General features: G+C 36.8%; 1 protein-coding gene across 3 annotated transcripts in view; it reads left to right on the top strand.

Moving 5' to 3' along the window:
• LOC123547602 (hamartin-like) overlaps positions 1 to 9438 on the top strand; it is a 56063-nt gene extending 46625 nt beyond the window's left edge. For 2 of the 3 annotated variants that reach the window (XM_053524746.1, XM_053524747.1), the window contains exons 20-22: positions 1146 to 1303; positions 3287 to 3392; positions 6923 to 9437. In XM_053524746.1, the coding sequence (XP_053380721.1) occupies positions 1146 to 1303; positions 3287 to 3392; positions 6923 to 7392 (734 nt within the window). In that variant the 3' untranslated portion in view covers positions 7393 to 9437. Of the gene's footprint in view, positions 1 to 1145; positions 1304 to 3286; positions 3393 to 6922 lie in introns of all 3 variants that reach the window. The other variant, XM_053524745.1, reaches the window with a different exon arrangement.
• The last annotated feature ends 3819 nt before the right edge of the window (positions 9439 to 13257 follow it).

The following is a 13257-nucleotide window of genomic DNA, read 5'->3' on the forward strand; positions in this document are numbered from 1 at the left end:
CAAGACCCAGGTCCGTAGCTCAAAGGTCAAGGTCACACTTAGACATTAAAGGATAGTGCATTGATGGGCGTGTCCGGTCCATATCTTTGTCATCGATGGATAGATTTTCAAATAACTTGGCATGAATGTGTACCACAGTAAGACGACGTGTCGCGCGCAAGACCCAGGTCCGTAGCTCAAAGGTCAAGGTCACACTTAGACTTTAAAGGATAGTGCATTGATGGGCGTGTCCGGTCCATATCTTTGTCAACCATGGATGGATTTTCAAATAACTTGGCATGAATGTGTACCACAGTAAGACGACGTGTCGCGCGCAAGACCCAGATCTGTAGCTCAAAGGTCAAGGTCACACTTAGATGTTAAAGGTCATTTTTCATGATAGTGCATTGATGGGGGTGTCCAGTCCATATCTTTGTCATTCATGCATGGATTTTAAAATAACTACACATGAATGTGTGACACAGTAAGACGACGTGTCGCGCGCAAGACCCAGCTCTGTAGGTCAAAGGTCCTAAACTCTAACATAGGCCATAACTACTCATTCAAAGTGCCATCGGGGGCATATGTCATCCTATGGAGACAGCTCTTGTTTTTTGGTCCTTTGGGATCATGGAGTTCATTCAATTAATGTGTAATAGAGTTCCTCTTCTGCTGGTGCTAGGGGGCGTGAGAGGTTTTGCACATTTCATTACCTCTCACTAACAAACTCAATCAAACTGAGTCTGCTATTATTCTGCTTGGTTGCATTCTTTTTCTTCGAAAGAATATTTTTACAGATTTTTTCAATGTGTCAAATGCTGTTTCTAAAAATGATTATAGCCAAATGTTCCCTATTCTCCTTTAAAACATTTGATATTTTGATATACATGTACATGTAATGTCACTTTACAGGACCAGTATGAGTTGGACATTAACCTTTAGCCTGCTAAATTTCTAAAATGGACTGATCCATCATTCAATTTGGGATGTACCACTTGTTCATCAAAGGGGTGTTCACTGAAACTTTACTGACTGAATAGTGAACAGTGCAGACCATGAGCAGCCTGCACATCTGTGCAGGCTGATTATGGTCTGCACTGGTCGCAAAGGCAGAATCACAAACCGCCAGCAGGCTAAAGGTTAATGTTGACATTGTTCATTTTCAGAGAAAACCAGGGAATTAGCTGATAAGACATTACTTCTAGAGGGCTGCCAGCATCAACTTAAAGAGCAGCATGATTTGCTCTCTAACAGAGAAACTGCACTTTCAGAGTTGAAATTAACAGTTGAGAAAATAAAGACTAGCCATGAGGATGAGTTGAAGGTACATACATGTACATCACTCAGCGATTTTTTTGGTCACTTTGGGAAAAGATCCAGTACCGACAGAATTGGGAAAAATCGCAACATTTTCTCTCAATTTGGGAATTTTTGGTGTTGTTTGGTTTTTGTAATCAATAGTAATAAATGCACCAGGCAGGTCTGTACTGGTCATAAAATTGCAAGGAATCATTATTTTTTGCAAAATCAAGATCTGTTTTGCATACAAATCAATAAAATATCAAACCACTTATTTGTGACTAAACAATTTGACCGTTTTTCTTTGCCTTTTGGGAATTTTTTTATGGGAATTGGGAATTTTTTTCATTTTTTGAATTGGGAAAAGGTCCTTTTTCGGGTACTTTATAATGAAGGAAAAAAATCGCTGTCACTTTGTACATCAGTTGTTTAAACAAGTTTGACTGATGTCACATTTGGTATCTTTTTACCCAGTGCTTGTGCAATAATGAATTTGTTAATGCTAATACTTTATGCGATTACTGGTAACTGATTTAAACAGTCCAGTAATTATTGTTTTTGGTATTTATTAACCCACACATTTAACAACAGTGATGCCTTCGTACATAGATAGGTTTAGTTGTTCTCAGAAATATAGGTTTAGATGTTCTCAAGTGTAATACTCTACACAGCAATTCTTATGCATATTTGAGAGAGAGCCTTTCCTGTAAATTGATTGTAGGAAATAATGCATGACACTGAGTGGTATATATATTAAAGTTTATTACATTATTATAACCAGTTGACCATATCACTGTTTTAATCAATATGATGTGTAATTTTTACAGCACTACAAAATTTCATAATGACCACTAACATACTTTAATTATGCCCCCCTTCAAAGAAGGAGGGGTAAATTGTTTTGCAGATGTCTGTCGGTCAGTCGGTATGTAGACCAATCCGTTTCTGGATGATAACTCAAGAACGCTTGGGCCTAGGTACATGAAAGTTCATAGGAGGGTTGGTCATAACCAGCAGATGACCCCTATTGATTTTGAGATCAACAGGTCAAAGTTCAAGGTCACAGGGACCCAGAACAGTTAAACGGTTTCCAGATGATAACTCAAAAACGCTTTGGCTTAGGATCATGAAAGTTGATAGGATGCTTGGTCTTGACCAGCAGATGACCCCAATTGATTTTGAGATCAGTAGGTCAAAGGTCAAGGTCACAGTGACCCAGAACAGTTAAACGGTTTCCGGATAATAACTCAAGAATGCTTGGGCCTTGTATCATGAAAATTGATAGGGAGGTTGGCCATGATCAGCAGATGAACCCTAGCGATTTTGAGGTCAGTAGGTCAAAGGTCAAGGTCACAGTGACCAGGAACAGTTAAGCGGTTTCCAGATGATAACTCGAAATGCTTAGGCCTAGGACAATGAAAGTTGATAGGGAGGTTGGTCATGACCAGCAGATGACCCCTATTGATTTTTAGGTCAGTATGCCGAAGGTCAAGAACACAGTGACCAGGATTAGTAAAACTGTTTCCGGATGATAATTCAAGAATGCTATGGCCTAGGATCACGAAACTTAATGGGGAGGTTTATCATGACCAGCAGATGTTCCCTATCGATTTTGAAGTCAATAGGTCAAAGGTCAAGGTCACTTTGACCAAGAATAGTTGAACTTTTGTGCACAGTGACCAAATAATTTATGCACCTTGTGCAATTACTGAATGCATCAGGGGGGTGGGGGGGTAGTCAGGAAGAGGCAACTATAAATTGTTTTAATCACATTTATTGCTTATATGGACAGAAGTACTGGTCTATGGATAAATAAATAAAATATATGCAAAAAAAGTTGAAAATATAAACTTTATCTGAAGAATGTGGAAAATTCAGCCCTGAAGTTGAGCTATTTTATCAGTGAAGTTATTTAATCTTTTTCTATAAAATGTTGTAGTTTTGGTCAAAACATCTCTTAGTTTTGGACATAAAGTAGTTGATTTTCAACATTTATTTTGTCTTTAAGTGTGTACAGGACAAGCATCTGGCAGCAACACATGTAAACCAGGCGTTAGAATCACATATCCTTCAGTTGTATATGGAAATAGAAGAGGTTAAAGCTAAACTGAAAGGTAAGATTGATGCAATAAACTTGAATACTCTAGTAACCACAGTAAGAAACTGGTACCAAGATACCAAGTTTTTATAGTTTTAGAAGGATACCTGACTACCTTCTCAACTACTACTTCCCTTGAATTTCTTAGCACAAAGTTTATTAGCAGAAGAAATGTTTTCAAACCAACAAAAACTGACACTTGTTTGGTAGTTCAGTTGTTTTGGGAAATGTCTTATACCCACAAGTACTAGCTACTTGCAGGCTATATAGGGGTCACACAAGTCATTCGGTAGGTAATTTCTTCTCTGAGGCATGATGCATGTCTCTTCTAATGGAATTTCAAGTCAAAGGTCAAATACCATATATACCCATGTATAATGCGCAGTTTTTTAGCTCACCTGAGCCAAAGGCTCATATTGAGCTTTTGTGACCACTCAATGTCCGTCGTGCGGCGTGCGGCTGTCAACAATTTGTAAAAAAATCTTTTTCTTGAAAACCACTGGGTAGAATTACACCAAACTTCACAGGAATGATCCTTGGGTGGCCCCCTTTCAAAATTATTCAAAGAATTGAATTCCATGCAGAACTCTGGTTGCCATGGCAACCAAAAAGGAAAAACTTTAAAAATCTTCTTGTCCAAAACTGCAGGGCCTAGGGCTTTGATATCTGGTGTGTAGCATCATCTAGTGGTCCTGTACCAAAATTGTTCAAATTATCCCCCTAGGGTCAAATTTGGCCCCTCCCCGGGGGTCACATGGTTTATATAGACTTATATAGGGAAAACTTTGAAAATCTTCTTGTACAAAACCACATGGCCTAGGGCTTCGATATTTGGTATGTAGCATCATCTAGTGGTCCTCTACCAAGATGGTTCAAAGTATCCCCCTAGAGTCAAATATGGCCCTGCCCTGGGGGTCCCAAGCTTTACATAGACTTATATAGGAAAAAAAGTTTAAAAATCTTCTTCTCTGAAACCACAACACTTAGACCTTTGATATTTGGTTTGTAGCATTGTCTTATGGTCCTCAACCAAAAATATTCAAATTGTACCCCTAGGGTGAAAAGAGGCCTTGCCCAGGGGGTCCCAAGTTTTATATGGACTTATATAGGAAAAAACTTTAAAAATCTTCTTGTCTGAAACCATATGACCTAGGCTTTTGATATTTAGTATGATGCATCGTCCAGTAGTCCTCTACCAAAATTGTTCAAATTATGCCCCTGGGATTAAAAGAGGCCCTGCCCTGGGGTCACTTAGTTATTATGTGAGTTGTATAGGAAAAAATACTTTAAAAAATCATCTGATCCTATTTCCAAGACTGTTTAATTATAATTACCTGATGACCCCAAGTAATATGATGTCACTTGACTGTGACCTTGACCTACTGACCTACTTTCCTGTTTTTTAAAATACAGCCTTGAAGTCTTGATGACGTACACAGTTTTGCACATCAATCATAAAACTGAATTTCATTGACCATGAATGTGACCTACTGACTTTCTTAATATTTTATTATCAGTTTGACATTTGAAACATGTAGCTCATATTACTCAGGTGAGCGATCCAGGGTCATCATGACCCTCTTGTTTACCCTTGGGACCACCCCCGAATCGTGGGTGCGCATTATATACAGATATAGACAATTTTCCAACTTCAGAACAAATTTTGTTTCTGATTTTTGCCATTTTGGTAAAGGGAAACTACTGTTCGCGCTTACTGTCTACGCTAAAATCTAAGATTGACGTTATATATTCGTAAAAGATCAAGTAGTTTATTTTTCTTTCAAACAAAATTTATTTCATATAAATTTAAAAGTATTTCGATGAAAGAAATATTAAAAATCACAAATATTATGATACTAATAAAAAATCGAGTATTATATTTTACCGAGATCAAACTGTGAAACAACAAAATTGACACAAGGTGACAAGCTAATTGCCGATTATTACTGGCTATTTTATCGTAATAACACATTTTGTTATTGGTTTGAATTGAGAAGCTCATGTCATTTTAAAAGATACCATTCCGAAATATTGAAACAGTTTATATTTATTCAAAATATTTAATTAAAGAAAGAAAAAACAACAAATATAACGATATTTTACCAGTTAATTATTTTCGAGAAAACAAAAATCGTTAGTACTGTGAGACCGATGCTGCTCTCCGCCATGGAGGTAGAATATTTTACCGGTGCAAACTCTAATTTCGTTTTCCATCCACCTCAAACTTGACCAAAAATGGTTTTTTCCTCAGGTTTTTGGGCTAAAATCTGGGGTGCGCTTTATACACTGGTGCACATTATATGTGGGTATCTACGGTAGCTTTATTTCATGCTGTTCCCTGTATCTTCTAAATTATAAAACTAGCATCAATTGTTTACCTCATAAAGATGACATGCAACAGCATTTTACCTTTCTTTTGGTAAAATTTGTGTCTTAGGTTATTTATTATGCCCCCCTTCGAAGAAGGAGGGGTAAATTTTTTTGCAGATGTCGGTATGTCTGTCGGTCGGTCGGTATGTAGACCAATCCATTTCGGGATGATAACTCAAGAACACTTGGGCCTAGGATCATGAAAGTTGATAGGGATATTGGTCATAACCAGCAGATGACCCTATTGATTTTGAGATCAGTAGGTCAAAGGTCAAGGTCACAGTGACCTAGAACAGTTAAATGGTTTCCGGATGATAACTCAAGAATGCTTAAGCCTAGGATCATGAAGATTGACAGGATGGTTGGTCATGACCAGCAGATGACCCCTATTGATTTTGAGATCAATAGGTCAAAGGTCAAGGTCACAGTGACACGGAACAGTTAAACGCTTTCCGGATGATAACTCGAGAATGCTGTAGCCTAGGATCATGAAAGTTGACAGGGAGATTGGTCATGTCCAGCAGATGACCGCTATTGATTTTAAGGTCAGTAGGTCATAGGTCAAGGTCACAGTGATCCTGAACAGTTAAACAGTTTCTGAATGATAACTCAAGAATGCTTGGGCCTAGGATCATGAAAATTGATGGGGAGGTTGATCATGACCAGTAGGTGATCCTTATAAATTTTGAGGTCAGTAGGTCAAAGGTCAAGGTCACAGTGACCCAGAACAGTTATATGGTTTCCGGACGGTAACTTGAGAATGCTTGGGCCTAGGATAATGAAACTTGATTGGGAGGTTCATCATGATCAGCAGATGACCCTTATTGATGTTGAGTTCAGTAGGTCTAAGGTCAAGATCACAGTGACCTAGAACAGTTAAACAGTTTCTGGATGATAACTCAAGAACACTTGGGTCTAGGATCATGAAACTTAATAGGGAGGTTGATCATGACCGGCAGATGACCTCTAATTATATTAAGGTCAATAGATCAAAGGTCAAGGTCACATTTACCCAGAACAGTAGAACTTTTGTATACAATGACCAAATAATTTCTGTTCCTTGTGCAATTACTGAATGCATCAAGGGGGGCATTTTGTGTTCTATGAGCTCTTGTTAGCTTTGTAGTTGCTCTACTTAAGATATTTGATTTAAAACTTAAACGAAAATAATTTCAGGTGGTGTGAGAACATCTGTTGCTATGGATGCCGCCACTTCCCAAGATGACAAAGGTGGAGATAGTGTTCAAGAGTTCCGAGAGCGTACTTCCTCTGACCCACTCCAGCAAAGTCCCACGCTGAAAAAGAAGACCCTGACTAGAATGACCAGCTTGCCTGTTGGTGGTGGCCTTGGTCTTGGATTGTCTTCTGCATCTGACCTTCACACCCAGAGGTCACCAAACATAAATCAGGGGTCACAAGCTCCAAAACAAACAGTAGTTGTGGAAGAGGAAGATTATGAACTGATAGATCCACGAGGCAATGTGGATGACTTTGATGAAAGGCATACAGGAAGTGAGACTACATCTGTGTCATCAAGAGATTCCAACCTGTTTCCCGGGCAACGGAACTTACTGTTTACAGACAGTGAGGATAATCGTAGTGCTTCCAATAGAAGCAGTAACATGGGAGACAGTGGAGTCTGCTGACTGTGACTGACAGTTTATCTGCAGTGTTTATCTGTTACACTGATGGACCATAGTGGAACATATTGTGCTTGTAAATTGAAAATTCATCTGCAGTGTTCTTTACACTGATAGACTATAGTGGGACATACTGTGGTTATAGAATGGAAGTTGTTCTGCAATGTTAAGTTGTTACACTGATAGACAGACACTGATGGAACTCATTGTGATTAAAGAAAGAGAGTTTATCAGCATGTTTATCTGTTACACTGAAAGTTTATAGTGGAACATATTGTGATTATGTGATGAGAGTTCATCTGCAATAATACAATGTTACACTGATAGACTATAGTGGTACATTTTTATATGCCAGTTTTGAAAAGATGGATGTATTATGTGATGGTGTGTATGTCTGTCCATCCATCCTTTATAAATTGTGTCCTTAGCATAACTTTATACCCATTGAAGGTATTGGCTTAAACATGGCATATAGGTAGATGGCAAAGAGACAGTGTACTGGTTCTGTAGGTCAGAGTCACAAATTGAGCTCAAGGTTAAAACTGGCCATCATATTTTGTGTTCAGAGCGTAACTTACTAACAATTCAAGGTATTGACTTAAAACATGATGAGAGGTTGTGCAGAGAACATGAAGCTGATCTTTAGATTTGACTTCAAAAGGTCACAGTTTGTGTTCAAAAGGTCAAATCTGTCTGTCATATTAAGCATTCAGAGCATAACTTATTACCCATTCAAGGTTTTGAATTCAAACTTGGGATGTAGGTAAGTGGTGATGAGACAATGTGCATGAAGCAGAGTGGTTGTGGTAGGTCAAAGGTCAAGCTCATATTTTTGTCTTTAAATTTTGCTTTAATCCTCTTTTGATATAACACTTCGGGCATATATTTCCCCGCTTAGCTGAGCTATGTTTGATTATAGAATGAGAGTTCATCTGCAATGTTAAGCTTTAAAACTGATTACCTTTGATGGAACATTTAGTGATTGTAGAATGAGAGTTCATCTGCAGTGTTCATCTGTTACACTGGTAGACTGGTGGAACACATTGTAATTAAAAAATGAGAGTTCTTCAATGTTAAGCTAATAGGCTATAGTGCTACATATTGTGTTTTGAGAGATGAGAGTTTATCTGCATTGTTAATCTGTTACACTGAAAAATTCTGATGGAACACATTATGATTATAGAATGAGTGTTCATCTACAATGTTCTTCTGTTACACTAATAGAATGTGGTGGAACACATTGTAATTATAGAATGAGAGTTATTCTGCAATGTTTAAGTTTTTAAAGCATTGTTAAACTGTTACACTGATTTTTTTTTTAATATTGTGATGATTTTGTAAATTAATTGATCATATTTGGAATCTGGCATTTTTGAAACTGAATAAATGCCATCGAGAGAGGCAACAAGTCTAAAATTTGAATTCTTATATACAGTTAAATCGTTACTGAACATCATCACCTCAGTGCAAAAAGTGGGTAACTCCATTTACTTAAAGAAGGACTTACTCGCTTTTTGCGCTAAGATGACAACATATTGGTGTTTTAGCTCACCTGAACTTTGTTCGGGATGAGCTATTAGTATAGGTGGATGGTTCATTGTCCTGTGACAACATTTTTACTTAAACATCTTCTTCTCTGAAACTACTGGCTAGATTTACACCAAACTTGGTCAGTAACATCTTTGCATGAACCTCTATCAAGTTTTTACAAATGGTTCACTTTGAACTCTTTAAGGGACCGCCAGAGCTAAAAATAGAAAAACCTGTAAGCAATTTTTTGTCATGACATGCTAGATGGATTTTCATCCAAATTTGCCTGTTGTATCATAATATGGTCCTATCAAAAGTTTGTTCAAGCAGGGGCACATGGCCTCTTGTAGGGGCCACTAGAGCTAAAAATAGAAATATTGTGAAACAACTAATTCTCATGAACCACATGATAGATATTCATCAAACTTGATTTATAACATCATTATAAGGTTCCACCAAATTTTGTTCAAATAGGGACAGTCTACTACTCCAGTCCCTGGGGACCTCCCGTGTGCAAAAAAGTCTACCGGCTAATTTTTATATCAATGTTTAGATAAATGTCTGAAGTGTCAGAAAATTTTGGGTGGAGTTGCCGCATCATGGTACGTTTCTAGAAATCCAAGATGGCGTCCAAGATGGCCGCCAAAATTATGAAAAAGCACTATCTATCATTTTTTAGTAATAATTTTATGAAAATTCGAATAGTTTTTAATCTTGATGTTCACAAAATATAGCAAACACATTTTGCCACCCATGTAAGTCAATTTCTTTCAATTATTTGTACACTTATTTAAAAAATCAAAAAATGATCATCAAAATAATGCGAAAACATGACTAAAAAACTGATGCTGCTGTGTATTTTCACTTCTCGTATTTATAGTTTCGGTGATATTTACACATTTTTAGTTTAAGATGTAAATATCCTTAGTTTTAGGTACATTGATATCATTTTTATAGTATATGGATGCCTGACTCTTGCTCTTTTATCATTTTAGTGGGTGGGGTAAATGGAAGGTAATCCCAGATTTGCTTCAATTACTGATAGTTTTATGATATTTTCCCAATGTTTCTTGAAAATATATGGTACTTATATGATGTTTGCCTTGATGTGATGCAGGTATAATCTTAACATATACATCTTTGCTTTGAAATTCGACCATGTTTCATCGTTGCCAGGGTAACATCTTGAAGAAAATAAGAGAAAAGTGTCAATATATGTTGTTTTGGTGGGTTTTCTTTTTTAGCTCACCTGTCACAAAGTGACAAGGTGAGCTTTTGTGATCGCGCGGTGTCCGTCGTCCGTCCGTGCGTCCGTGCGTCCGTGCGTGCGTCCGTAAACTTTTGCTTGTGACCACTCTAGAGGTCACATTTTTCATGGGATCTTTATGAAAGTTGGTCAGAATGTTTATCTTGATGATATCTAGGTCAAGTTCGAAACTGGGTCACGTGCCTTCAAAAACTAGGTCAGTAGGTCTAAAAATAGAAAAACCTTGTGACCTCTCTAGAGGCCATATTTTTTATGGGATCTGTATGAAAATTGGTCTGAATGTTCATCTTGATGAAATCTAGGTCAAGTTCGAAACTGGGTCACGTGCCTTCAAAAACTAGGTCAGTAGGTCAAATAATAGAAAAACCTTGCTAACTCTCTAAAGGCCATATTTTTCATGGGATCTGTATGAAAATTGGTCTGAATGTTCATCTTGATGATATCTAGGTCAAGTTCGAAACAGGGTCATGTGCGGTCAAAAACTAGGTCAGTAGGTCTAAAAATAGAAAAGCCTTGTGACCTCTCTAGAGGCCATACTTGTGAATGGATCTCCATAAAAATTGGTCAGAATGTTCACCTTGATGATATCTAGGTCAAATTTGAAACTGGGTCACGTGCCTTAAAAAAACTAGGTCAGTAGGTCAAATAATAAAAAAACCTTGTGACCTCTCTAGAGGCCATACTTTTCATGGATCTGTATGAAAGTTGGTCTAAATGTTCATCTTGATGATATCTAGGTCATGTTTGAAACTGGGTCAACTGCGGTCAAAAACTAGGTCAGTAGGTCTAAAATTATTAAAATCTTTTGACTTCTCTAGAGGCCATATTTTTCAATGGATCTTCATGAAAATTGATCTGAATTTTCACCTTGATGATATCTAGGTCAGTTTCGAAACTGGGTCACGTGCGGTCAAAATCTAGGCCAGTAGGTATAAAAATTGAAAAACCTTGTGACCTCTCTAGAGGCCATATTTTTCATGAGATCTTCATGAAAATTAGTGAGAATGTTCACCTTGATGATATCTAGGTAAAGTTCAAAACAGGGTCACATACCTTCGAAAACTAGGTCAATAGGTCAAATAATAGAAAAACCTTGTGACCTCTCTAGAGACCATATTTTTCAATGGATCTTCATGAAAATTGGTCAGAATTTTTATCTTGATAATATCTAGGTCAAGTTCAAAACTGGGTCATATGAGCTCAAAAACTAGGTCACTATGTCAAATAATAGAAAAAACGACGTCATACTCAAAACTGGGTCATGTGGGAAGAGGTGAGCGATTCAGGACCATCATGGTCCTCTTGTTTTTCTTTTTTTTTCTTTTCACAAAATAACCAACCAGTAATCTATATTTTTATCTAATGCTAGTACCTAACAATTCAAACTAAGAACAGCAGAAATTTATATTTCGAAAAATGTGTATTAATACTCGGATATTTGAAATTTTAGATAATAGGCCGGGGTTACTCTTATTGTTGTTATTCTGATGAGCTTTGTATTATGAAAAAAGTTATGTTAAATAAGTTCTATATGTTATCAAATTATATTTAACAACAATATCTTACAGAATTAGTCGAAAAACAAATCTTCAAAAGTGTACCAGTACTCGGATGATCAAAAAGTTTGGATAACATTTAAACATTTCCTCATATTTAGTGACTCGAAGTTGATATAAAAACACTTAAATAACAAGTACATTGTTTAAATTTGTGGTACCATAGATTAAAGCGTAAGATTTATTGATAACTCATGCCAAAAAAAGGGGAGGAGTATAATTAAATTGTAAAATATTAATTTTATTAAAAATTCCATTTCTTGAAATTTCCCCTTCACAATAACATAGAATCCAGAATTGACACATCCTGCTAAAATATAGAAAATCCTTTTTGTATAGTACTCTTTTGCAATTTGTAATTATCGATTTTTAATCTGTTGTATTGCTCGACGACTTTTGATAATGTCAAAATACATGTATATGTAAATAACATATTTTATGTGAGGATTGTGTGTAACAGTAATGCAGAAAAAGTAGAAAACGACAGGTCGCCCAACACGACATAAACGAAAATGCTGCAGGCTCAGTCTAATTCAAAAACCATTAATACATTTTCCTTTTAACATTTATTTAATTTCTCTAGAAGGTTCCTCATTGTAGACATTTCAGTGTTGTTATATATTCTAGTCCTTATTAGCCCCTTACTGATTGAAAACCAGTTTCGGGGACTACAAGAATATCCTTTGCCGTCCGGCATTCCGGCATTCTGTTATCTGTCCTTCCGTCCGCAATTTCGTGTCTGGTCCATACCATTCATAAATGGATTTTAATATTACTTGGCACAAATGTTCCCCATTATGAGACGACGTCTCTTGTGCAAAACACGCGGACCCTTGGCTGAAAGGTCAAAATCACACTTGTAAGGCAAAGACAAAAAGGTTTTTTTTTCCTGTCCAGTTTGTAACTCAACAATCTTTAAAGGGATTTTGATATTACTTGGCACAAATATTCACCACCATGAGTGTCATGCGCAAGAACCAGGTCCCTAGTCTGAGGCCAATGTCACACTTAGAGGCCAATGGTCAAATTTAATTTCATATTTCATATTGGCTGAATGTAACACCTTTCGTAGGAAAGTTGTTTTCCCTTGTATGTCATGATTTCTGTGCAAAAATCTAGACGATCAAACGGGAACTTGGGAGTCAAAAATATACATCATTTTAAAACGAAAACGATGTCGGTCAATCTATTTCGATTGTTCATTAAGAAGTTGTCGTAGGGTCACACAAATGGAAGTAAATCTTAAAACAAGAGCTGTCTGTAAGACAGCGCGTTCCACTATTCGGGGATTTGACAGTAAGATGAATATATGTCTCAATAACAGACCTCTACTTTAAAAGAAATGTACACCAAGGGGCATAATTCTGTCAAGAACACAAATAAGAGTTATTGGGATTGTTACCACACATGCAGATGATGATGGTAAAGACATATTTTGAGTTTAAGTCATTATCTTATATAATACCAAAGTTATGACAAGAAAACGAAGTTTGTTAAAAAATCTAAGTATGAAAGGCG

Source organism: Mercenaria mercenaria, chromosome 15, assembly GCF_021730395.1.
Source record: "Mercenaria mercenaria strain notata chromosome 15, MADL_Memer_1, whole genome shotgun sequence".
In the NCBI taxonomy this organism is placed as follows: domain Eukaryota; kingdom Metazoa; phylum Mollusca; class Bivalvia; order Venerida; family Veneridae; genus Mercenaria; species Mercenaria mercenaria.